The 27,024-nt window shown below is 39.9% G+C and overlaps 1 protein-coding gene across 2 annotated transcripts in view; it reads left to right on the top strand.

Annotated features, from left to right (window-relative positions):
• Positions 1-26,689, top strand: part of LOC128416501 (serine/threonine-protein phosphatase 4 regulatory subunit 1-like) — a 37,322-nt gene extending 10,633 nt beyond the window's left edge. For both annotated transcript variants that reach the window (XM_053394352.1, XM_053394353.1), the window contains 18 exons: positions 346-478; positions 1,574-1,680; positions 2,041-2,183; positions 3,568-3,714; positions 7,255-7,362; positions 8,099-8,164; positions 9,773-9,931; positions 11,246-11,400; positions 12,505-12,941; positions 14,227-14,444; positions 16,523-16,612; positions 17,250-17,435; positions 18,405-18,566; positions 20,186-20,286; positions 21,359-21,479; positions 22,678-22,812; positions 24,543-24,684; positions 25,446-26,689. In XM_053394352.1, the coding sequence (XP_053250327.1) occupies positions 346-478; positions 1,574-1,680; positions 2,041-2,183; positions 3,568-3,714; positions 7,255-7,362; positions 8,099-8,164; positions 9,773-9,931; positions 11,246-11,400; positions 12,505-12,941; positions 14,227-14,444; positions 16,523-16,612; positions 17,250-17,435; positions 18,405-18,566; positions 20,186-20,286; positions 21,359-21,479; positions 22,678-22,812; positions 24,543-24,684; positions 25,446-25,600 (2,765 nt within the window). In that variant the 3' untranslated portion in view covers positions 25,601-26,689. The remainder of the gene's footprint in view (positions 1-345; positions 479-1,573; positions 1,681-2,040; positions 2,184-3,567; positions 3,715-7,254; positions 7,363-8,098; positions 8,165-9,772; positions 9,932-11,245; positions 11,401-12,504; positions 12,942-14,226; positions 14,445-16,522; positions 16,613-17,249; positions 17,436-18,404; positions 18,567-20,185; positions 20,287-21,358; positions 21,480-22,677; positions 22,813-24,542; positions 24,685-25,445) is intronic.
• The last annotated feature ends 335 nt before the right edge of the window (positions 26,690-27,024 follow it).

Raw genomic sequence — 27,024 nt, 5'->3', positions numbered from 1 at the left:
CCAACTGTCTGGCTTTAGAGAATCCCCTTGAATTCAAGCTTTTAAAAAAGTTGTAAATTGCGTGTTGACCCCTTTATTTCCAAGTGCATTCCAGTCTTACTAAGCCAGTCTCTACACTAATAAGAGCTAGTTACAGTATGTGAATTCCTTAAAAGTTTTATCACAAATCTCATTAGTTTAGGCTTTAAGAAGGGCCAAAGGTTGTGAAAATTGGCAACCTTGTTATTTTTGTGTGGATTAGATTTAAAGACTTAAGGTTTCCCCACTAGAAATATTTGGTGCTGATAATTTGGTGCTGATAATTTATTTTTTCCTTGCTTACATGGTACTTTTCTTCCCTTCAAGTTGGGTTTGAAGACTATGGACCAGATTGTGATAGCATGAGGATAACTGCATTCTTGGACATTCCAGGACAGGATAACTTGGCTCCGCTTGCACGTCTGGAAAAATATGCTTTTAGTGATAATATATTTAACAGGTAACAGTGCAAATAATTATGCAAATGTTGTCATGTTCATTTTTCTCTCCTTTTCATAGATGTTCAGTGCAGGTAATATTCTTATTATATGATTTAACCACATATATTTTAAAGAATAATATTGTGTTGTATTAATGTAGTATATTCAGTGTTTCTGTTCAGTAGGTTGAACTCCCCACATTCTTAGAATGGGGTAGCAAGCTTCTGCTACCAACTGCTGCCCTCAAACAATTTTTCTTTCTCCACATCCCAGTCTGACTTCATTCTCTTCCTTTTAATTTCCTCTTTTTAGCTGTTTCCCTGTAATTTGCTTTTTATTTACTTTGTAAATTGTATGCACTGCTTGATTGTAAAGAAAAAAAACCTCAGATAGGTGGGGAGGTAAAACCTTAATTAAATCCATAAGCGCCTCTCCCCCCCCCCCCCCGGACTTCTGCTATCTTGGCACATTGTGCCCACCAACCAATAACCTTCTTTTTAAAAAGAATAGCTAAGCGGATGTACCCCTCTGGCACTCATGCAATTTGAACTCTGATCCCTTGGTATAATTTGCTTAGCTTTTTGAACAGTGTAGCTTCAAATGTTTTCTGTGGTCAGAGTGGGCCAGAAGCGGAGAAGAGAATCAGGGCAAAGGGGAAGATGCCGTGAATGAAGCCACATTCCCATTCTCTAGGGTTGCCATATTTCAAAAAGTGAAAATCCAGACACAAAAGTTGCTGAGCTTTTTTTTTCTTTAAGCGATTTCTGCCCAGACATACGGTAACCCTACCGTTCTCCAAACTCCAGTAGTACCAGAGCAAAGCACCAGCCACAACAAGATGTTTTAAGACGTAATTATAGGTTATACTTAGTACAACCCTATGACATGTTTTCATATTTTTCTGAACAGTGAACATTGTGGCCAACTTTTGCTTCTGTTATGTAAATCTCCAAGCTGCACTATGTTGCATTACATTGTAAATATTTAAAAAGTCACCTTACGTCAGTAGACCACCCACACATGGAACTGATCAGATTCCGCTGTTCTATATTGCTCACAATGCTTGGGTTACATATTTCTTCTTATTATTATTTTTAAAAACATTGCCTTTACAGGCAAATCATTGCCAGGGGTCTACTTGATGTCTTTCGAGATTTCAGTCACAATGAAGAAGATTACTTGACAGTAATGGCAATAGTGGTCCGACTGGCTGAAGATACAGGTGAGAGTTCCAGTTCTTTCTTGATATACTATTGCATATGGTTGTTTGCATGGTCCATCTAGATCAGCCAGGTTTTGACTGCCAATGGCTCTCTGGAGTTGCGAACAGGAAACTCAGAGCTGTACTTGAAGATAGCTGGATTGAATCTATGAGCTTCTGCATGTGAAGTATGTTCTTTAGCTCACTTTGCTAAAAATGAATTTATTGCCGTGTGCCACTATTAAGTTCTGTAATTCCAAAAGATTTTGCTTCCTATAGAGAAGCTGCTATATTCATATGCATGACATTCTGTTCATTGAAAGCATATGTTTACCACCTTCAAATCAACTAACATTGTTACTTTATTCTCTAAATCCCCAGAGCCTACTGTACGGACAGAATTAATGGAGCAGATACCACCCATTGCTATTTTTCTACAGGAGAGTAGACCAAACTTTCCTACCTCCTTTTCTGAATACCTTATGCCTATTGTGGTGAGATATCTCACAGATCCAAATAACCAGGTAAAAAATTCTGGACTTAAGATTGTTATTCAGTGTAATAACAATGACTTCAATTGGAGACCCTTAATTAGACAGTGGCAAACTGTGATTTAACAAGAATGAGCCTTAGGCTCATACGCTCCCCTGTCGTCCTCCACCATAGCAGTGAGGAGCAGTTTGAAAGCTTTAGCTTTTGTTTTAGATTAAATAATTTATTGTGACATCCAAACCTGGACAAACTGTGGTTAATCTTAACTATGGTTTGTTGAAACAAGCCAGCTTCAAAAATAGTTTATGAAGCTAGCTTGTTTCAATAAACAATAGTTCAGAGTTTGGATTGCCATTAATCGAAAACAAAAGTTAAAGTTTCTGAGCTCATCCTTTCTGTGCAATGGAAGGAGAGCCCACCAGTCCAAGACTTGCTGTGGATTCTTCTCATAAACGAAGGCATAATTTTGTGTTATGTTTACATTTTTTTAAAAAATCAATAAAATGCTAAGCAAAACCAATACAGTTTTCAATGTCTGCTTAAAGAGAATTATAAAGAAATGGGGCTGTCAATGAAAAGGCCCTGTGTCTGGTACCTGCTAGACTGATTGGTGGTAGGCAACAGAGCAGGGCCTCTGAAGATAATCTCAGAACCCAAGGAGGTTCACATGGGAGCTGATTCCAAACTATTTGGGGATTTAAAAGTCAAAACCACCACTTTAAATTGAGTTGAGAAACAAATAGGCAATCAGTGCAACTGGCACAGTATTAAATATATTAGCAAGTTGGAATTCCTTCTCAGGTGGCAGCTGTTTCTGCAGATGTGAGTAAGAGGATTTAAGGTTGTTGCCATCATAATAAATAACAGTTATACAGATAAGTGAGGAAACCCCCAATTTTAGTCCTGCACTCTTGCTATTTTCCTTGAGTCACATTCAGGTTCTTGCATTAGATTTGTTACATCTCCTACCCAAGATAATAGCTTTTTTCTACCATCTTAAATTAAGTGATGATGTGACAAAAGCTCTTAATTTTTTTGTTAACTTTGTGTTAAATATGTATTTTGTAGTTGAACTCTTTTGTAATGTTTTATTTTGAAATCTTTAAGATATTTTAGTTTTCTGTTAATTTTGTTGCTTTGACTGTATACTCTGTATTTGACTTTCTTCAGAAATGTTAGATGTAACTCTGGTGCTCACATGTATTCTGTGTGAGCTAGATTGAGTTGAATCTGAGATGACCTCTTTCACAGTGCCCTTATAATAATACTTTTACAAACAAAAGGTGGTGACAAGTTATCAAATGCAGAAGAACATGAATCAGCTTTTCTGATTTTCAGTGCTGCTGCGACATTTCTTGCCTATTGGGAGGAAATTCTTTCTTACTGGTTTTCATTTTCTCCTTTGTACATTGATAGGTTAGAAAAGCAAGCCAGGATTCACTACTCATACTACTGGAACAAGGTCTTGTCGGTCAATATGATATTGAAAATAAAGTGTGTCCAATCCTGTTAGATCTTTCTGCTCCTGAGAGTGATGATGAATACAAAGTGGAAGCTGTAAACGTAAGTAGCAGTTGTCTTTCATTTGGAAATTCTTCTAAATTTGCAGTAGGAAACTAAGTCCTATATCTACCATCTTAACTTGTTTGTACAAAGTTAAACAAATGAAGACTATACAGGTGTAATTCCACTTTTGTTATTGGCTTCTTATTCGTGACTGGTCTAGTTTTAAATTTGTTGTTTAAGTGACGATACAGTGAAGGAGAGAGAGAGGAGTAAAGGATGTGCCAGATGTGCTTGATAGTGTATCAAGCCACATGACCAGGCTTAGCCCCTGTTGACCTCACCCTACAGGTGAAGGTGAATGTAATAAGGGAAGGGGAAGTGTGGCACTTGTGGGAGAACCTCTTTATTGGACTTTCTGAGTACAAGAGTGCTCATCCTTTTTAGTATTTGGGTGTCAAGCTGGTAATGTGAGGAGGGCCTCTGTGTAGGTGTACTAGAGCAGGGGTTGGCAAACTAAGGCCCATGGGCTGGATCAGGCTCAATTGCCTTCAGGATCTGGCCCGCAGACTGTCTGTGGATTGGCGTGGGGATTTTGTTCGTTTGTGCTGTGCCATTTCCCCCCCTGCGCCATTCCATTTCCCCCTCTCCCTCACAAACACTGCAGAGGCACCTCCTCCCTCCCTCCTCCCAGCTTCTCCCCGCCCTGCCTAGAAGAGGAAGGGGGCTGGGCTGAGCTGGCTGAGTGCCATTTTAAGCAGTCCCTCTCCGGAACCAGCCCTTTCGCGCCACTCATCTTCCCTCTGCCACTGCTACTGCCGCCCTGGTGCTCCTGTGGACCAGAGAGCGGAGCGGACGAGCTTGCTCTGCCTACCCACGAGAAGCAGCAGCGGCAGTGGTGGTGGCAGCCCCAGGGAAGGTAAGCGCAGCAGCTGGAGGTGGGGTGTGTGGAGGATGACTACTTTCCCCCCTTGCCTCTTCTTCTAGCTCCCCCCCACAGTGCTGCTTCTCCAGCCCACCACAAGGTCTGAGGGACAGTGGACCAGCCCACAGCTAAATTTTTTTGCCAACCCCTGTACTAGAGGGACTGAAAATTATCTTTGACCGAGAGCTGTAGTTTAAAAACAAACGCACAAAAATACATTTAAAAAAAAAACACCTATGGAGGGCATTCCACAATGATGACGCCACTACAGAAGAGCCAATTTCTTTGCCTCCATATTGCTTACTAAAAGAACCCACTCATAAAATTTATCTCTTGGAAGGATCTATCAATCATTCTTTCTGATTAGGGAGTCCCAAATCAACTCCTTTTTCACACATTACGGTACTTTCAGCACAAGCTGCTTGCCACCTGCTGTGCCACCCTCATAAATATTCTGTGACCTGCAAATAGTTCACAGTCCACCATTGCAAATTGTTGATCTAGAGTCTAGAGATGGGTCATATCCGCACATCACAGTAAGCCATAAACCTTGCTTATCTTGCACAAGTGAAATTGTGCCCACTTTGCTCCTTTTAGCTGGCATTGTGAGAAAACAACTCTAGCTTAGTGTTACAGCTAAACCAGAGATTGTGCTTGTTTTCCTCCCAGCAAACTGTAGTTAATAAACTAAGAGCATACTTTAACTGGAGATCATGGTTTGTTGGGAGTGAAATAAATCATGACCCCTGGTTTCTCTGTAATGCTATGTCATGGACCACAGTTTGTTTCCTCCCATCACAGGAGTAGAGGTGAACCCATAATTATGACTTACAATGACATGCAAACATGACTATTGAGTCTGTAGGAGCTTGAAGTATTTTTAAGTATTAGTATTCGTATCTCCTCCTGCTTTCCTTTTAAAAAAGAGGAATCCTAGATTAGTGTCAACAAAACACAGCTGTTCTGAAAGCACATTGAAATATGTTGTCAAATTTAAAAAGTCTAAGTAAGTTCCAACATAACGGACACTGGCAGCCACAAAACAGACCACTTCTTTGCAAAAGAACTGTATATCAGCCTCAGTATTAGTTTTCAGTTGCTCTTGGGCTGCAGAAATTTAAGAAGAACTGGGCATGTTATACTCTCTTTCCTTGGCTCTGAAGTCACTGCTGTGTGGTGTTATCTTAACCTGTTATCCATCAAAATTGTTATATTCCAGTTCAGTTAAACCCACAATGGACCAATAATATAACTGTTTGGAGGAAAAGGTCAAAATACGGAAAAAGTGTTATTTTATTTTCCAGCTGCTAAAAGAATTAAACTGAAAGAAAATATAATCCTTCCAAGTAGTCACATATAGTCCTATTAATGGGTTATAAATTCCAGCATTAAAATATTTGGCAGTTTTCCCTAAAGGTACTATCTTAAAGCTATGTTTCTTCTTGATGTGGTGTCCAAAAATCTATAGCATCATTGCTTCTTTTAAATTTATACTTGACTATAAATAGTTGCTTAAATTTTCTAATTCCTAAGTGTATTGAGTTCTTCAGATCATTTGCAAGAAATCCGTTGTGTATCCACAAAATGTGAACATTCGCAATTTCATTTTACCATGGCTGTCTGACACTTCACCCATAAAATGACTTTACCAGCTAGACTACAGTTTCTTGTTTGGGAGTTGCTTAGGCCAATTTCCATTGTAACATCTGAATGCCATATGTCTTTTTCAAGGACTGACAATTCCATTAAAGTCAGAATAGGATAATGTTCTCCAAGTTCTTTCTTTGCATTCAGTCACAATGACTGAACCATTTGAGAAGGAAGCTGTTATTTTTAATAACCATATACTTTTTAATATATTCTATAAACATATTGAGACTTTAAAAGAAAAAAAAACCAGCAAAGTTTAGGAGTCTTGTATTTACAATATTTGAATGAACTTTTGTGGTATTGGCAATTTAATAATTTTACAAGAGTCTTGGGATAGGTAGTACATTCATGCAGTGTAACATTTTTTAAATGTTTATTTTTTAGAAAACATTCTAATTCTTAATGTTTGAGAAAAAACCTCATTCTGCTTATGGAAAAGGTGTTATAGTCAAAGATGCACAGAAATTATTCAGTTTGCTCTGAGGGATGGGAGCCTTTTATGGGTTGAAAAAAGGGGAACTGAATATTCACTGCTGGTAATGTCTGCTAAATTTATAACCTGGTTTTAAACAAAAATTGGTTGCTAAGCAGGGCCTTTGCATTGGCTGAACTCAGAAATTAGCAACATTTGGCTCCTTTTCTCCTTTGAACTCTTTCTAATCCAACTGGTTGTTACAAGAAATCTTTAACAAAGAACTAGCACCTGAGTTTGCTTTCTCTCTCTCCCCACTTCCTGTCCCCTTTACTTCTGTGCTATGCTTTTTAGATTGTAAGCCTAAGGTCAGGGGATATCTTACTACTGATATTTGTAAGCTGTTCTAGGAGCTTTTTCTTTTTTCTGAAAAGTGAGGAAAAATTGCTTTAACCAAATAAATCAGTAAATATCTGATGAATTTGATTTCTAAGCCATAAGAAGTTCATATACAGAAGTCACATTGTCTAACATAATTTTTAACAGAACTGCTAAGTTTCAAGAGGAGAACTTTAAATGGAGAGAAAGAATTGAGATATTTTTCCCCTATTAGATAATCTGCAAAATGGCTTCTATGGTGAACAAATCAACCGTTGAACAGTTGCTGCTTCCCCGATTCTGTGAGCTCTGTGGTGATGGGAAACTCTTTCAAGTCCGGAAGGTTAGTGCTTATTATTTAAGACTTATTTGTGCATCTACATTAGAATTTATCTGTTCAAATTTGGAGGTTAAATTATTTTCATCTGCAAGTGGCAGTAAAACTCAATGTGTTTCTCTCATCTCTCTGTGTGTATGCCATTAAAAAGCAACATTTTCTTTTTCATATATTGGCCAAAACATAGATTCCACTTTAGTGAAATGTACAGGTAACTCGCAACTTACACTTATTTAAAATAAGTTCTTGCATCTTTACACCTGTTGCTGAAAAATAATAATTGCGAGATTGCTGTTCTGGCTTTACATGGTTTTGCTTATACACACAATGACGAGGAATGTAACCCCATGAAACTTGTGAGTTACCTGTATATAAAGTTAATCATGTACTTGTGCTTTCTTGAATAAGGGCCACAGAATTGATGATCCTATTTTTCCTTTCAGTCATTTCCTGCTTATCACACATTCTCTATGAAATGTGTTGAGCAGCTGTTAGTATGCATTAAAATATTTGAGTAGCATACCCTGTAGACTTTTATGCAGTTAATATGATTAATAACGTCTGCAAGTAGGAAACATACCATAAAAGTATATTTTCTGGGTTGGGAGTGTAGGCAGCAAGGTTCTTTCTAAAACAAATTCTTACTCTGTGAAGAACTGTAATTTGATCAGTTTAAAGAAAGACATACGGATTCAGAATTGATACATAAAAGCAAACAAAGTTTTTGTTTCTCTTGTTTTAGGTTTGTGCAGCAAACTTTGGAGATATTTGCAATGCTGTGGGGCAAGAAGCCACAGAAAAGAACTTGGTATGTTAAAGTTTGGGGTCTTGAAGCTATGTCATTTTATTAAATTTATAGAGCAGCCCATCCATAATAGCTGCTGAGAGTCTTACATATTAAAGTATCTAAATACAAAAAATGCAACAGATAATCAATAAAATCCACAATAAAAAACAGGGGGGAAACTCCTAACTGCTCAGACAATATAATAAAACAATGTGCAGTCTGGGTGAATATAAGCTTTTTCATCTAGCACTAAAAACACCATCGAGAAGGTGCCAGGCTATCCTCTCTGTGGAGGCTATTCTGTAGCCCACACACCACTCGTAAAAAGCCTGTCTTTCTGATAATCAGCTGCATCTATTCACTTGGTAAGGGCACCTGGACAGGACCTCTAAAGAATATACCGTATTTTTCGCTCTATAAGACGCACCAGACCTTAAGACGCACCTAGTTTTTGGAGGAGGAAAACATGGAAAAAAAAAATTCTGAATCCCAGAAGCCAGAACAGCAAGAGGGATCGCTGCGTAGTGAAAGCAGCGATCCCTCTTGCTGTTCTGGCTTCTGGGATAGCTGCGCAGCCTGCACTCGCTCCATAAGACGCACACACTTTCCCCCTTACTTTTTAGGAGGGAAAAAGTAAGTCTTATAGAGCAAAAAATACAGTATTTAGGTTCAGGTAGGCAACTGCGGGAAGAGGTGATTTTCAGGGAACCTAGTCCTAAATCATTTAGGGCTTTTAATACATTTAACACAGAACTGGTTTAAGCCAAACCTCTAAGGAAAAGAGAGGCTCCAGAAGTACATGCTTTCTTTTGATGGAGTGTGTCTGATGCACTGTCTCTGGACACCCTTGAAATCAAACCTTGGAGCAACTCCATCAAATGCACCAAGGCACACACATAATGCGGCTTATGAATATATGATACTGGGTGGGTGTTGGGTGGCTGAAGAATACATCAATGTTACTTAAAAACAGCAACCCATGGCATGCTCATAGCAGCACTGTAACAAGAAGGTTGTTTTGATCCCAAGCTAGCAGCTTTCTTTCTTTTTTTCTCTCTCCTCCCCCCTGAGACTTGTAAAACTAAAGTCTCAGAAATTCATCCATGTGTCAGATTTCTCCCTCAAGCTAAAACTGTCGTGCTTGATCTTTAGCTAGCCATGGTGGTTGCTATTGATAACTTCAATTTGCAAGGATAATCCTTCAGCATTAGCATTCCTTCTTTAAGCCTTGCTGAAAGGACATTAATATTTGTAAAGGTATCTGACCCTGCTGTCAGCTTCTCTTCACGGATTGAAATAAATCAGATTGATGGTCTCAGGCAGCTTAGCTTTCTTCTGTGACATAAGTATCTGTTTATGTGCAACTGCACGTAGTATTTGTAGCCAGAATTACCAAATTACCAAAATAAACCTGAATGCTTTAATTTATTTGTTAACTTGATGCCATTTGCTGCTGTTTGCTAGAAACTGCTAGCCAAATGATGTTTTCAAAAGAGAACCCTTACTCGAAACCTCAAATAATTATTTGGAAGTAAATGTCTTCCCATTAGATGTGTTAAGGGCTGCAGTGCAAATCAGTAAAATTGCTATTTTAGAACTGTTTGATCTGATATGTCTTTATTTTGGTAGATTCCGAAGTTTTTTGAGCTCTGCTCTGATAGCGTTTGGGGTATGCGAAAAGCTTGTGCTGAATGCTTTATGGCTGTCTCCTACACCATTTCACCTGAAGTTCGGAGAAGCAAACTGTCTCCCCTCTTTATTAGTCTCATCAGTGACCCTTGCAGATGGGTAAGTAGAGAGTGAATTAGTCCATCTTAAATTGCAGTTGTACTTTTCTGTCTTTTGATAAATGACCATGACTAGCTCAAGTGACAATTATCGAATGTTTTATTTGACTTGCTCCTCTCAGCTAATTAATTGCAAGTCATTAAAGCTCTGTTTCTGTTAGCTGATGCATGATGGAAGCTTTTTAAGCAAGCAAATAGTAGTTCAGCTGTCAAAAGCAGACTTTAATCAACTCTTCATGATTGCATATTGATCAGCTTTCTCCTTTTGCTTTCATACAGAGATGACTTGTGACAGCCCTTTTAATTTAGAGTTTATTCTGTTGTAAATGCTCATGGTCCCGATGGACCATCTTACTTTTTCAAAACACATCTCTTCAGTGAAGCCTTTGGCATAAGTCCTTAGCTGCAAAACATAAAAGTAATTCTGTTATGCTAAGGTTCAAAGGAAATTATCTTGGTGTATTTTTTTGTTAAATCCATACTCGTAATAATATCTTATAGTTTGCTCAAAAGTTATTTTTATTCTTTAACAATTAGGTTTTTAAGCACTATTAGTTACCTCAAAGCATTATCTTATTTGTTAACAAGTAGTAATATGTCTCATACTGATATTTTTCCTTTTGGTTTTTGTTTTGAACCAAAGTGTAGTAGTATGTTTGATTTTTCTGCTGATGTAAGCTCCTTAACTTGAGATGAATGAAATGTCATTCTTGAAGTGTTGGCTATGAATTCTAGCACCCTGTTTGAGTGAGGAAACTTCAGTCTCAGTGATCTCTTTCTGGACTGACTCATTGACATGTACATAAATACCATGTGTGGTTTCTGTTGCTGAATGTTCATAGCCCAGGCATCTGGGGCTGCATGTGCATTTTCTCCTGCTAGACTGGAGAGTTGTATATGAAGTGCCTAGTAGCTGGTCAGTTGCTAGCTTTGAAAGCACAACAGACCACCTGCTTGGGGGAGAATGTGGACTTAATCCAGGCACCAATCACCTGTTATGTTTCAGAAATGGATTCCCCTCCTTCCAGTAAGTAACTCATATAATGCAAAACAATGTGCAGCTGCATTCTCATGATATCTGTTGATGCCTTATATCTAGCTGTTTGATGTTTTACATTGGTCCAAATCCCTGAAACGGTTAAAACTTGCCTCATTCTAGCAGTGAAATTACTGTATACTATTATCCTTGCCCTAATGCCTTCCATTTAGTTGATTGGGATACTTTGGAATCATATTGGAACAGCAAAGTGTACACTTGTCTCCAGAAGTATAGTTATCAAGCCAATTGTGTCTTCTTACTTTTCCAATACCGTAGGTTCGTCAAGCTGCTTTCCAGTCCCTTGGGCCGTTTATTTCTACTTTTGCAAACCCTTCCAGTGCTGGTCTTTACATTCGGGAGGATGGGACGCTTAGTATCCGGCCTTCCAGTCCATGCCCAACAGGCAACAATGCAAATGACATGCCATCCAGGTACAGTGATTTGGCTTAATTTAGTTTATCGCCTAGTTCTCATGTCACATTAGGGAAGCGGGTGGTGCTGTGGGTAAAACCTCAGCGCCTAGGACTTGCCGATCGCATGGTTGGCGGTTCGAATCCCTGCGGCGGGGTGCGCTCCCGTCGTTCAGTCCCAGCGCCTGCCAACCTAGCAGTTCGAAAGCACCTCCGGGTGCAAGTAGATAAATAGGGACCGCTTACCAGCAGGAAGGTAAACGGCGTTCTGTGTGCTGCGCCGGCTCGCCAGATGCAGCTTGTCACGCTGGCCACGTGACCCGGAAGTGGACAGCGCTGGCTCCCGGCCTATAGAGTGAGATGAGCGCACAACCCTAGAGTCTGGCAAGACTGGCCCGAACGGGCAGGGGTACCTTTACCTTTTTCTCATGTCACATTAAATCATGGGTCTTCCTCCATCCCACTGCTGTTAGGAAACAAGCCAAGATCTGACTTGCTGTGATGCCTGAACCCAGGTTCGTGGTCCCCCTCCCACCCCCAATAAACCATGTGCAGTAAGTCAAGAACAAATCTTAGTTACTGTTTGTGGCTTCCTTGGAGTGAATCAAGCCATGAGCCTGGGTTCAGATGTTGTAACAAGCCAGTAAGTTGTGAGTTCACATTAAATTATAGTTTGCAGATTATATTAAACCTTGAACTCTATTCTTTGGTCCAAGACAATAACTGGTACACATGTACACACCCATACCTTAAGTAGTATGGTGTCTTTTACTTGTTTTTCAAATCAATTAGTCTGTAGTTTCAATGCAATTCATATTTTTAAGTTCTTAAAATAAAGTGAGAGAGGGCTTCTATCAGCTATTTAGATAACATAAACTTCAAAATACACAGAAAAGTGTCCTTGTGATAAAAGCTGGTAGTTTCAGATGTCATATTTGCACACCTCAGTATCAGTTAAGGACGTCTTAGGAGGTCTGAAGCTAACCAGCTGATTTAATGAAGCATCTTTGAAAGCAAGATTTTAGAGAAAAGTTGCAATTATTGCAGTTAAAGTATTACCTAAGATACTATGTTTAAGTGAAATTTGTTTTTTCAATTTTTAAAAAATGCTGCTTCTGTTTTCAGTTCAGAGGAGCAAGTGGGGGGGAAATTGGAATCACTGACAGACGGGCCTTCTGCTAGCTGTGAGAATTCAAATTCAGATGCAACGGAAGACAGTTCAGCCATACAAGTAAACATTGGAGTAGATCAGACTATATTGACTCAGAGTGATAATGCTGATCCTTATGTGACCAAGGATATTAAGGAATGTCAAATCAACAGTTATCAGGAAGTGAACTCAAGGGTCCAATCAGCAGAGGATGTGTTCAATACCTTCTTATACTGGCGTCCTCCTCTTCCTGACATAAGTCAGGATCTAGAACTGCTTCAGTGCAAAACTGAAATACATGAAGAGAGCTGCCCGGTGTCGGAAGTTCTTTGTAATAATTGTGTTGCCAGCAGTGAGATAAAAAAAGTTCTGCAGAGTTTGCAGGAACACATGGATGACCCAGATGTTCAAGGTAAGATCTTACGCTCTTGTGTTCTTAGACCCTTCTTCAAAAGATTTTGCTCTGGGAAACATGTTGCTCACAATTGTTTTATTATAATGAAGAACTATTCTGTCTTAGGATTGCATGCAGTTCCCTTTAACCACAATACATTCCAGCTACATCTCTCTATAGTTAACAAATGGGAAGTGCCGTCTGGCTCCAGCAGCATTTGATGAAAACTTCTTGCTGTTCTAAAAAGCATTTTACTGCTTGAGTTGTCGTAGGAAGGAGGGCAGTTGTGTTGGCACTTGGGTGCTGCCACAGTACAGCCTTCACTGAGGTCCTCAGCTTCTTCCTTTCTGTTTAGAATTGCATCTAAAAGTGGACTGCAGCCCTGGAAGAAAAAAGAGCCGTTAGGGTTTTGGAGGTTGATCTCATAATTCCTAATATCAGCTCTGAATTCAGCTGGCTTCTAGTGTAGTTGTCTACAGAAGCTAGATCAGATGTCTGGTTGTTTGAACTTTAAATAAAAGCAGGATTTAAACACAGTCCTGTTTACTCAGAAGTCTTCAGTAGGGTTTACTCCTCAGTAAGCATCCATAGGATTGCTGCCTTAGTCACCTTTCTCCTAGCTGATCACCAAGGCAAAACTAAGCCTGTCTTGTGTAGTAGTAGCTGTTGGTAAAACCAAGATGTATTGTATATATGATAACACAATAGTATCTAATAAATGAGGCATAAGAAATGAGAGCAGAGGGCAAAGCAGCCCAAAGTAGAAATGTGTTTATTAGGACCAGTAAAGAGGTTTTAGTTATTGTACTAAAAATAGAAATAGTGGGGTTAGCTTGGGATCCAAAAAAATCCTGGGCCAGGTCTTCTCTACATCTGTGAACCTTAAATTTCTGTATTGTCATCTTTGTGGTGTTTTATGTATCTCACAGCAGAATCCCATATGCTTACTCAGAAGTAATTTTTTTGAATTCATGTAAATGCTTACAGGATTGCAGCTGAAAACCTCCTATACTTAATCTGTAAATAAGTTATAATCTTTCAAAAATGCATCTGAATCTAGAGTTTCTGTATAGGCACAGAGGCATTGATAGGCAAATTTGTGAAGAATAGGTCTTATCCCTTTCAAGAACTACTGTGTAATAAGTTAATATTAAAAGTTTTGCAGTTCTCAGTCTCTTTCATTGTTCAGTTTTCAAAGCTTTGTTCTGCTCCTTTCGAGAGGGGTTTTCTGACATAGGTTTTTAGGACTTGTAAAAGGAGATGCATGAAAACAAACTTAATGGGACTTGTTCCATTTGATCAGCTCAGGTTCAAGTACTGTCTGCTGCACTTAGAGCTGCTCACCTTGATTCCGTCGGTTGCTATGAGATCAAGCAGAATGAAGAAGTTAATGGGAACTACCCAGAAGACACACCAGGTTTGGTCCTTGATCCCAGTTCAGTGAATGAGAGCACCTTATCATCATTGCCAAGCCACGATGAGGCAATTAAACCACCCAGTCCAACTGTGATTAAAAATATGGTAAGTTTTGGTCATGGCAGGAAAAATAAATGTGTTTTTCGGGGGGGGGGTTAATGGCTTGTCAGTCATTTTGTACCACTAAAGACTTCTACTTACTTATTCTGACTTGTAGCCTGCCACCCTGAAAATGCAGGGCACTGGGCCTAAACTTAAAATAGCAGCCAAATGTAACTAGCAGAGTGCACTAAATCATGCCTGTGTATTTATCTAAACACAACTGAGTATGAGTACTGGCTTTATCCCAGCCCGTCGAAACCAGTCCAAATACCAAGGCCTTGCAATGCTTCAAATAAATGCTTAGACTGGCAGATCCCCAGGAGAAAGGAGTCTGAAAATTATAGATTGGCCATTGAGAATGGCACCTTCAGTTGGATGTAGGAAATGTTGAAAGTAGTATCATCATGGTAGATGGGGTAGAAGAATGAATGAACCGTGGAATTTTCTACAATATGTACCAGAGCAAATTAAGTATACATTCTCAGAACCCAGTTCCATAAATAGGAATAGAACCACTGCAAAACTGCCTCCAACCCAAAGCTGGTCCAGGGAGATACCATGATCAGTGGTATCAAAAGATGCTGGGATATTGAGTCCCTTTGCTAATAAAGGCCATCCTTCTGTCTGATCAAGTACCCAAGCTAGACCTGGATCCAGATTGAAATGGACCCAGAAGTTGCTGGATTCCAACTCCCATAATCCATAGCCTTTGATCATGCTAGCTGGGGATGATGGGAGTTGGGAGTCTAGCAACATCTGGAGGACCATGTCCCCACCCGTGGTATTAGCAATCATTTTCCTCCAAGTGTTCCTAGAGCTGAGCCACCACTACCCTCTCAAACACTTTGCTTAGGAAGGGCATGTTTGCAACCAGGTTATAGTGGTTGTATATCTCTGTGTCAAAGGTGGGTTTTCAAAAGGAGAGTTGCATTGCCCCTCTTAAAAGGTTTCAGGCAACACCCCTCATGCAGTTGTGCATCCATCGTACCCTGGACAGCTGGTCATGTCCCCTGGCTACCTCAAATTAGCCATGACTGACAAGGATTGAGAGGACACACAGTTAGTCAAATCACTGCAAGCACCTTGTCCACATCCTCAGGCCTCAGAAGCTGAAAATTATCCCCCCAAAAGTCTAGGTGGTGCATTGGATACTTCATCAGGACTGATCACAACAGTGGCATCTAAGACTTTGCAGAGGTAAGTAATTTTATCCTCATGGTGCTTGCTGCTGCAGCTTTTGAGAATTGTAATAACCCATTCACCAGGTTAGAGCTTAATAAACTTCACACCACTCAGTGTCATGGCAGTGGGGGCAGTAAAGTAGACCTTCACTGCCACTGAATAGGTATGATTATGTGCTATAGCACATGTTCAGTCATCTTATTTTTATTTACCCATCAAATTTATATCCCACCCTTCCAGAGTGGCAAACATATTTGTATTAAAATTAAAAGTAGAATAAACACATTTAAAAACATCTAAAAGAATGAAACGCAATAAAACATGTAACCAGTTATGTGTTTGAATAGGCCAACGAAAACAGAAACGTTTTCATGTGGCAAGTTCTTTGCAGAGTTCCATGTCATTTGTGCTCTAGGCATGATCCAGCCTGCTCCATTGTCCACAACTACTCATAATAACATGGGCTATTGATACAATTGAAAGAGATCACATCAATGGCCCATTGCATCTTGCCATTCAGTAGCAAGACAAGGGCTTTAGCGGAACTGCCAGCTCCATCAGAAAATCCCCCAGAGCATTCATGAATTCATGGATTGCATAAGTCTCCAGTGAGGAACTGCTGCTGTGAGACCACTGGGCTAGACTCAGTGGGCTAGTAACAAACCAAGACAAACCCCATGGGTGTCATGGAACCTTTGAAGTCTCGTATGAATATAGAACCTTTTCTCTGTGCTTACATCTTTGTATGGCTTAGCATAGTTTTGATTACATTTTTTAGCACTGCAGCATGGATTCAATTTTTACATAGATGTTCACTGTTCGTGTTGTGCTGAATTTTAATGCGGTGCCCCAAATACTGTTTTGTTCTTTCCATAAATGCATATTATGCACTTTTACAGGACTCAGAAGAGCAACACAGTGGGGACAACAAAGCTTTAGAGGCAGAAAAGAATGATCCACTTCATGAAGAAGAGAAATCAAAATTACAGGTTGTTTCAATTATTTCTTAATGATGTGCTATAGGGAAGTTCATCTCCCATAAATTAAACATTTTAGACCAATGTCTAGAAGCCAGCCTTAGTATTTTGGTTCTGGCAGAATCTGAAGTATAAGCTTTTTTTGTGAACTGCAATGAATATAGACTTAAAGGCTGACCAGGCCTTCTTTTCTCAGCCTGGTTATGAGCGTGGATCGTTCTTGGACATGCACCCATGTCCTGCTTTCTTCCTGCTCTGTCTCATTCACAAGCTTCAGAAAGTAACATGTGACCAAGGCCCTAAATCAGGTTTATTATGGGTATAATTTGCATAGTTAAAATATACAAACAAATTCTCTATATAATTTAATAATGCACACAAATTGCTATTTTCAGTTGTAATTTGTAACTCATATCCATCTGAACTTTATGTGTATGAACTATTTCCCATGATAGAGCTGACAAAGTTTGGCCTGCTCTGTGTTCTCTAACTGCTGTAGTTTTGCACGTGCTTGTTTTCACTGTGCAGTTGCCATCTGGAACGGGGAGATGGAACGCTATACTTGAACAGATGTCTTTCAGTGCTGACGCATTCTTTCTCTGGTTTAATTTATTATTATCATCAATAATTTACTTTTTTTTGTCTCCAGGATATCATACCTCAGCCTTTATTGGACCAGTACTTATCTATGACGGACCCTGCTCGAGCACAGACTGTTGATACGGAAATTGCAAAACACTGTGCGTACAGCCTTCCTGGTGTGGCCTTAACACTTGGTAGGCAGAACTGGCATTGTTTGAAAGACACCTATGAGACCTTGGCATCAGATGTACAGGTAAAGCACATGGCAGTCAAGTATCACTTAACGCCGCATGTTTTACAGGTGTATGTGTCAGATTTGTAAGGAGCATGAGATATTTAGTGCACATTCGTCTGTGCTAGTTTGCCTAATGGAGCCCCAAAAGTTCCCATCAGCTACAAGGACTGGGAGAAGAAGCTTCATACAACTTAAACCTTTCAAATTCCATAAAGTGCTTGCTTTCCTCACTGGCCCATAATAAGATTACAGTTCATTTTAACTAATCCAGCTTCAGGCTGTCAGGATAGCAGGTTGAAGAGAGCACCTTGCCTAGCCAATATTGAGAGGTGCACATATGCACAATGCAGCCAAGAACAAAGTTCATTTTATGCTTAAAAATAAAATGTCCCATGTTCCATGAACTCTGTGTAGCTTAAGATAAAGTGAAACAATCTATATGACATACAGTGTCTGCATGAGTCAGGTTATTATGTTTTTAATTAAACTGGCTATATATGTCCCTCCCTCTCAAATTCTTTTCGAGTTAAGAAATGATATTCCTGGCAGATTCAATGCTAGTGGTATTTGGGGCCCTAATTGTTTCCACCTTGAGGTGGAAGGTTGGCGAATAATTCTACAGAGGTATAACTTTATGCTATGGAATGAGACTAAGGAAGTTTTTGCTTCTTGCAAAGCTTCCCAGAAAGCACAGCTTTTTACTGTCTTCATGCAAAGTGTTCTACTATTGCCAGGGGGAAGCAGTGGGCATTATAGCTAACTAATCCTGTTATCCTCCCGGACCCTGTTGAGTTCAAAGACCAAGAATGAAGTTAGAATCTGGCACAATCAACTCAGGAAATTGGAAGGACAAGATAGAGAAGAGGCCTTTAAAAAAAGCTAATGCTCTGTGCTTGGTTGCCCTCGTGGTTTGATAGCTCTTTTAAATTTGCAATATTTGCTCAGCAGAGTTCAGTCTTGTTTTCCATTTTTGTTAACTGTTTACAGTGGAAGGTGCGTCGGACACTCGCTTTCTCTATTCACGAGCTGGCTGTTATTTTGGGAGATCAGTTAACAGCAGCGGATCTAGTGCCTATTTTCAACGGCTTCTTAAAAGATCTGGATGAAGTGCGAATTGGAATCCTTAAACATCTTTATGACTTCCTTAAGGTAGATGGAGATAAGTCGTTCATGTTTGCTCTGTTTCAGCTATATTTTTCTTAGAGGCATGCCCCTGGTCTAGAGAGGAACATGGAAAAGCCAAAAAAGAGAAAAAAATGTTTCATTTCTGAAGATTAACTTCATGCTAACTCCTCACTCTCTAACTGCACCTTCAAAATCTGCTCCAGAGGATTGGGGGATCTTCCAGAGCTGATTTAGGGAGTGCATAAGGGCTGCAGGAGGAAGGAGAGGAAAGTGAAGTCCGGTTCCTTGAGCAGAAATCTGCTATCACAGCATTGGATAGCAGCCCATTGTGTTGGTATGCGGTCCATATCTGCATTGTTATGTATTGCTTCATATGATTGAAGAAGTGTCAAAAATGGATGTACTAATTGAATAGAAATCCCAGATGTTAATTTTTTGAAAGGGAAAAAAAATGATAACTAATTCATAAACATTTTCCCCACCATCACCACCACCAGAAAATATATTTCCCAATCTGCACTTTCATAGTGGGCATAATGGATGATTTTCCATTGTTAATCATACTTAGAGAAGTCCCACTGGTATCACTCTGTGACTGAAGGCCCCCTAAGTCTGTGTACCAGCCCAAACCTCTGTAATATCTAACTGCAAATGCTATATATGTCCAATGCAAAGTTGACCCTGGTATGTAGATAGTGTGCATACATAGGCCTTGCTTTTAAGTATTGTGCTGCACTGATACTGGTGAATGGCTTAGGCAGCCACTGTACAGAGAATGTAATGTTTAAATTGGTCTTAAAATCATGAACACATTGCATAAAGAAGTTGAAGTTACATGAAACAATAATTACTGGTCAGCATTATCAGGATCTGCTTCCTAATTGAAATATCTGCAAATGTTTTGACTACTTGAACCTTTGAAATTAATGACGAATGAAATGGGATACTTTATATTAGCCCTGTGCTTCCATTGTCAGAAACAAATTACTACTGAGATTTATTTGTTATATTATTGTCCTTCTGTTAGGGTAGTGTACATACCTCAGGGCATTGGGCGTGGTTTTCTCTCTCCCCATTTTATCCTAAGAGCCCTGTTTAGTAGCTTAGGTTGAAGTCTGGTTCCGCCGTAATTGGAAGCCATGGTTTCCTACTGCATGAGGAGCCCTTGTTGGTCTTGGGTTTGTGGGCTTCCTTCTCTTTCTTCTTCTTTCATGTACCAGAGGAGGAGATTGGAAGCTTATGCTTCATATTTCAAGGAAGCCACAGTTCTTCATTACATCACAGCTTAGGGAACTGTGGCTTGTTTAGTAAGAACAAACCAGGATCAAATTGTGGAAGCTCACATGTCTAATGCTCACTATTGTTTATTCATGAAGTTACGTCTGAGCTGGCAAACCCAAGGTTAACAGGTTAGCTTCATGGCAGAGCAGGGTCTAAAGTCCAGTCCTGATCCAGCACTAAACTTTACAGCAGACTAGCATTTAGCCTGAATGAGGAAAAGTTGTTCTTAGGAAAGAAATGTTTAATGCTTCAGAATTGTGCTAGATTAATATTGAATATGATCTACTAGTCTTCATGCTCAGTTGCTAATAGGTTCAGTTGTGAAGTATTAATTCATTTTGGATTTTGTTTTGTGGGGGTAGTTGCTTCATGCTGACAAAAGACGTGAGTACCTTTACCAGCTACAAGAATTTGTGGTTACGGATAACAGCAGGAATTGGCGGTTTCGTTATGAGCTTGCAGAGTAAGTGAAACTAGTTTCGGTTTTGTATGTATTTGCTATTTAGTGGTTTCCATTTGGCTTTGAATTATAGCAAGGGCCACTTAAAAGCAGGACTATAAATCTATGCAGCCGATCATTCTGTGTAATAACACTGACATCTAGTGTAGAACCTTGTAATTTCAGTACAAGGTTCTCAGTTCTAAGTGACAAGTATATCCGTTTACATTTCTTATTATGGTTGTAATATCGACTGTGTGGATTCCAAAATATAAAGTGTCTAATAAGACAGTGGTAGTACTTTGTACTTTGCTTTCAAAATTTGCTGATGTTCTAAACGCTGCAGCACGTTTGCTGATAGGAGTGAGACCCTAACACCTCTTCTCAGAGATCTGCACTGGTTTCCAATTTATTACTGGGCCAAGTTCAAGTCGTTATTGTTGCTATATAAAGCCCTTAAGAGCTTACTTACAGGATCCCCTTACCCCATATGTGCTCACTTGACAGCTTCGATTTGTGGAACTGGCACCATTACAGATGCCACACAGCACTTGTTGTGCACTTGTAAGAAATTGTTCTTTCAGTGTGGCCCAGCCGACACTTTCACAACAGGCAGGTGCCTTCACTGTATGATGCCTGCTTGAAGCATTTTTGTTTAGGCAAGCATATCCAGACATGTTGATGTTGACGTGTTCTAATCTCTCTTTAGTTTACAGCTGGTTTTAATTGTTTTTAAAATAACTTGGTTTTTTACTGCTTTTATTTTAGGGTTTTGTGTGTAAACTTCTCAGATGTTTTGTAAACTACTTAGATGAAATAATATATTTTTTTGCTAAATAAATTACCAGGCATTGTTAGTCACCCGAAACCCCCTCTTGAGCAAGAAGATAGAATGGCCATCCTAGTGGTGCAGCAATAAAACTGCTAGCACATTTGCAAAGCTAAGCAGGGTCTGGTATGATTTTGGATGGAATTGAGATTCCTGCATTGCAGGGGTTGGACCAGCTTACCCCCAGGCTCCCTTTCAACTCTACAATTCTATGATTCTTTGACCAATAAGACAGTGTTGTAAATTATTATTTCTCTTTTATTTTAGGCAACTCATTTTGATACTGGAGCTCTATAACCCCAATGACGTATATGACTACTTGCGGCATATTGCACTAACACTCTGTTCAGATAAAGTTTCTGAAGTCAGGTGGATCTCCTTCAAGCTGGTAAGCTTTTTGTACTTTCCCTGTGTCTACAGTTGCTATTCATGTTATACTTTGTTTTACTAGACTGCTTTAACATATATATTTTTTCTTGCTGCCCCAATTTTCACTATAATTTTCCTGTGATTTGTCCTGTGTATTTAAAGACTAAAACAATTACTGTTAATGGACAAATTGGATGATGGACTCAAGGGCATCCTGATCAAATTTGCAGATGACACCAAACTGGGAGGGGTGGCTAACACCCCAGAGGACAGGATCACACTTCAAAACGACCTTGACAGATTAGAGAACTGGGCCAAAACAAACAAGATGAATTTTAACAGGGAGAAATGTAAAGTATTGCACTTGGGCAAAAAAAAATGAGAGGCACAAATACAAGATGGGTGACACCTGGCTTGAGAGCAGTACATGTGAAAAGGATCTAGGAGTCTTGGTTGACCACAAACTTGACATGAGCCAACAGTGTGATGCGGCAGCTAAAAAAGCCAATGCAATTCTGGGCTGCATCAATAGGAGTATAGCATCTAGATCAAGGGAAGTAATAGTGCCACTGTATTCTGCTCTGGTCAGACCTCACCTGGAGTACTGTGTCCAGTTCTGGGCACCACAGTTCAAGAAGGACACTGACAAACTGGAACGTGTCCAGAGGAGGGCAACCAAAATGGTCAAAAGCCTGGAAACGATGCCTTATGAGGAACGGCTAAGGGAGCTGGGCATGTTTAGCCTGGAGAAGAGGAGGTTAAGGGGTGATATGATAGCCATGTTCAAATATATAAAAGGATGTCACGTAGAGGAGGGAGAAAGGTTGTTTTCTGTTGCTCCAGAGAAGCGGACAAGGAGCAATGGATCCAAACTACAAGAAAGAAGATTCCACCTAAACATTAGGAAGAACTTCCTGACAGTAAAAGCTGTTCGACAGTGGAATTTGCTGCCAAGGAGTGTGGTGGAGTCTCCTTCTTTGGAGGTCTTTAAGCAGAGGCTTGACAACCATATGTCAGGAGTGCTCTGATGGTGTTTCCTGCTTGGCAGGGGGTTGGACTCGATGGCCCTTGTGGTCTCTTCCAACTCTATGATTCTATGATTCTATTCTATGATTCTAAATCTGGAAAATGTTTAGGCATTTGTTGCACCAGCATTGCCACCTTTAGTTGTTACTATTCATGACCTGATTCTTTCCTTTGATTTTCCCCCCCTCCAGGTTGTGGCAATATTACAGAAATTTTATGCAAACAGTGCAAACTCTCTGGGTTTAAATTTCATTAACGAGTTGATTGTGAGGTTCCGCCATTGTTCCAAGTGGGTTGGAAGACAAGCATTTGCCTTCATCTGCCAGGTGGGATTTTCTTTCTTTCTTTCATGACTAGGGTGTGAATAAAGAACAGAATTGCCTTCATACAGGTATACTGCTGAAGATAAGCAGGGCATGGAAGCTAACTGGATGGAAGACTACCTGGGAAACTGTGTGCATGCTACTCTGAGTTGTGTGAAGTAAGAAAGGGATAGGAGTTATGACATGAACATCTACAGGAGGAACATGTATAACCTTGAATCAGTGTAATGGAATCTTCTGTCTTTTAAATTTGTGCCTGTTTGGATAGATACTAAGGCACTTTGGGATTCTTAATGATAAAGGATTTAGTTTGAATGGTTCCTGTTCAGAGGGGGCACCACTCATGACTGAGAGAACAAGTAGGAACACAATTAAAACCAGCAAAAGAGTTCTCAAATCCATTGACAGCAAGTCCTATCAAGACTCTCAGTGGAGGTTCTGCCATCCCACTTAACTACTACACATTATCCCCCCCCCCCGTTTTCTCCGCCTTTCTCACCTGTTTTGATACCATTTACTTAGGGGCTCTGATGTATCGGGGCCTATATTGCAGCTTAAAACTGTACCACGAGGGAAACTGAGGTGCCCCCTTGGAGAGGGATGTTGAGAATACTTCTTATTAATAAACACTTTGCATTCAAGTACCCTCTTAGGGTGTTCCAAGAGCCTTGAAAACATTATCTTCTTGTAATCATAAGATCGGACCAAACACCCATGCAGTCTAGCACATTATTTTCACAGTGGCCAATCAGATCCCTAAGGGAAGACCAAAAGCACACTTTGTCCCTTAGCAATTGGTGTTCGGAGACCTGTCACCTCCGCTACAGGAAGTAGGACACAGCCATGCTGGCAAGTATCCATTGCTAGCTTCATCTTCTGTGAATTTGTCTGGCCACATTTTAAAGCCATCCAAGTTGGTAGCCATTGCTACATCTCGGAGTAACAAATTCCATCATATAACTAGGCACTGGGTGAAGAAGCACTTATTTAGTCTATCCTGAATCTTTCAACACAGAGTTTCAATTGGATAACATTGGGTTCTAGGACTTATATGAGAAGGAGAAGAACTTTTCTGTGCTCAAGTACCCCATGCGGTACTTTGTACACACCTAGTGAGCCCTTTTTTTTCTTAACTAAAAAGCTGCAAATATCGCAATCGTTGTTTGTGATGGAGTTGCTCCATCTGCTTGAATCATATTGGGTACCATTTTCTGAACCTTTTCCAGCCCTACAGTGGCTTTTTTTTTTTGAGGTGTGCTGATCAGAACTGTTTGCAGTATTGGCAGTTTTATTTTCATTCCCTTTCCTAGTGATCGCTTTTTCACAAATGCGGCACACTGACTTGTCATTTTTTTCCAAGCACTCCACCATGATGCCAAGGTCTTCTTCCTAGCCAGTCACTGCCAGTTTAGACTTCATTGATGCTTATGTGAAATTAGGGATTTTTGGCCCGGTGTAAGCTTTATGTTTGCTTACACTGAATTACATTTTCCACTTTACTACTCATTCGTCCAGTTTGGAGAGATCCTTTTGGACCTTCTCGAAATCCCTTTGTGTTCTTAATCCTGTAAGACATTATTATTATCTCCTTTCTGCAGATGGAAGCTGAAAGAATTTGTGGCTTTCCTAAGCTACTTACTTAGTGCACAGCAGATGCCACCTCTTGATTATTGCTTTTATTGAAAATGATGCTTGGTGTTTTAGCATTTATGTGCGATGGGTTTCTCTTGCAGGCAGTCGTTGAAGAGGAGTGCATGCCTGCTGACCATTTTGTTGAACACTTGTTACCCAGCCTTCTAAGTCTGGCTTCCGATCCCGTGCCAAATGTAAGGGTTCTGCTTGCTAAAGCTCTGAGGCAAACATTGTTGGAGAAAGGTATGCTAATTCCTTCTACACATAAACTGTTTTCTAGCAGTGTGATCTCCATAGTTAAGTAATAGTGCTGTCTTTTGCTACTTGTTTTGGATTACAATTGTATTGTAATCTGAAAAAACTTGAGCATTTCAATTGTTCATTCCTTTTCAACAAAGGCCTTTATAGAGATGGTTACTCACCAAACACATACATCCTACTGTGGTTCACAGCTTTGACCCCTGAATTAATCAGTTGGACTTGTGTCTTCCTGGTTCTGGTGTTCCAGAAAACCCAGTGCAAATTGAGATATCATCATAAGGAGAACCCTGCTAAGTCAGACTGAATATCCTCCTAGTCTAGTCCAGTTTCCCGAGTGGGTCCCATTTGGCCTTTTCCTTAATGGCCTTTCAGCAAACTGTAATTTGTTCATTTGTTTCTCCAGACTTTTGTCACTGTTGTGTTTCTTTCCCTTGCTGTACATGGTTTTAGGCTGCAATCTTGTACCCATTCACCTGGAAGCAAGTCCCATTGAAATTGAGGGGACTTGCTTCTGAGTATGGTTGGCACTGTTAGTAATTTTAATTTTTTGTATCTACTTTTTATTGGCTCTTGTTTTTTATAATTTGTGTGTTATTGTTTGTTTTAAGTTACTGTAAGATCCCTTGTGGGCTCATCTGGACAAGAGTGTGTGTTAAAAGATTTCGGAAAAATAATAAATGAACAGCTAAGTGCTAAACAATGTGGCTCAGACTAAAATGTTCTCTTTCGCTCCCCTATTTTAGTATATTTTAGAAGTGTTGGCAACCCTCACCTTGAAGCCGTTGAAGAGACTGTCCTAGTTCTGCAGGCGGACAGGGACCAGGATGTTTCCTTTTTTGCCACCATCAAACCAAAACACAATAATATGCACATTACTTCACTTGAGAAGCAAAATTAACTTCATTTGTCCGTGTGGACCACAAAATGATGACTCAGCTAACAGGTTGCCGCTTTGGCAATGAACCTGGAGGAAGGACTGCATCAAGCAACCAATGTAACCGAAGGGAAAAGGGCTTGTTCTTAATACCGTCATTTAAATGAGAAACACATTGACCTTTTATCTACAGACTGGCAATACTGATATGGAATGCCCACCAATCATTCAGCTTTTGGTTTTTTTGCCTTTCAAGGATGTGGGCAGGGACACTCCTCTCTACAGAAAGTATTTATGTATTGCTTGTGTGAAGTTGTACACGTTCATTGCTTCATCGTCACCCCAGATAACAGGAATATGCCTTTTGAACATGGTGACTCAGAGACAAGGGAAGGCTAATCACTTGGCTTCGAATTCAGAGTGGTGCACAGAGCTATATAGTCAGTGAACATAGAAAATGTGGAGTTTCACCAGTTTTGTTGTAATGGACATTCACTGTTGCATTGCTAATGGCATCACATTTTATTATATAAATTCATCCAGAAAGTTGGCAAAGAATTCGGAAAACTTGAATCCATATCTGTAAGCCATTTTTTAGAAAAAACAAACAGCACAGTTGTTTTATTAGAGCAAAAGTAAATTTTCATTCCCCTGGGTGGAGGTGACATTTTTTAAAAACAACAGAGGGCTTCACTTTTGTGAATTGTAGCATTTTTTGGTTTTTCTGTGTTTGTGAGTATGTCACTTTGTGTGTGTGTGTGTGTGTGTGTGTGTGTGTGTGTGTGAGAGAGAGAGAGAGAGAGAGAGAGAGAGAGAGAGATTCATTTCATAGTGGTAGCTTTTCTTCATTCTTGCAGTTATCTCTCAATCTTTTTCTGAGAAAGCTGTTACATTAATATAAGCTGCAGTTCTCAAACAACTAACTCTGAAGTAGTTCTTGTATATTTGTTGGGCCTACTCCAAAGTAAGTGGTTTGAGGCTTGTGGATATAGACTGTTGGGGCTTCAATCCTGGGATATGGTTGGAATTTGTTCAAAAGTCTGGAGAACCACACAAAAGCTTTTGCTTGTTTATGAGTGCAAGGTCAGAGATCTGGGAATCTGGGTTTCTGAAGATTAGGAGCAGCATTCCATTTGGTGTGGGGGACCACCGCTAGAAGGGAAACCCAAGACCTCTCTGTCTCTGTGTGGAATCATGTTGCATGTGCCCACAGACCTCTCTGGATTTCCCACTAATTCTGGCTTACGGTTGTAAACTCTAATTTGAGTGACATTGTCTTGGAAGGGATATAAATCAGTGGAAATATAAATGGGAAAGGAAAAACGGAGGGGGATCAGAGCAATCTGGACATTGCATGGTTCATATACTATATGCAAGAGTCCTGGAAAATTAATGACACCAACTAGCTGATTCACATTGTGTTCCCAACTGTAGGGCCATTCTTAGGA

This window comes from Podarcis raffonei, chromosome 6 (genome assembly GCF_027172205.1).
Source record: "Podarcis raffonei isolate rPodRaf1 chromosome 6, rPodRaf1.pri, whole genome shotgun sequence".
Taxonomy (NCBI): domain Eukaryota; kingdom Metazoa; phylum Chordata; class Lepidosauria; order Squamata; family Lacertidae; genus Podarcis; species Podarcis raffonei.
The sequence above is the reverse complement of the archived record's forward strand: the minus strand, read 5'-3'. Positions and strand labels throughout refer to the sequence as shown.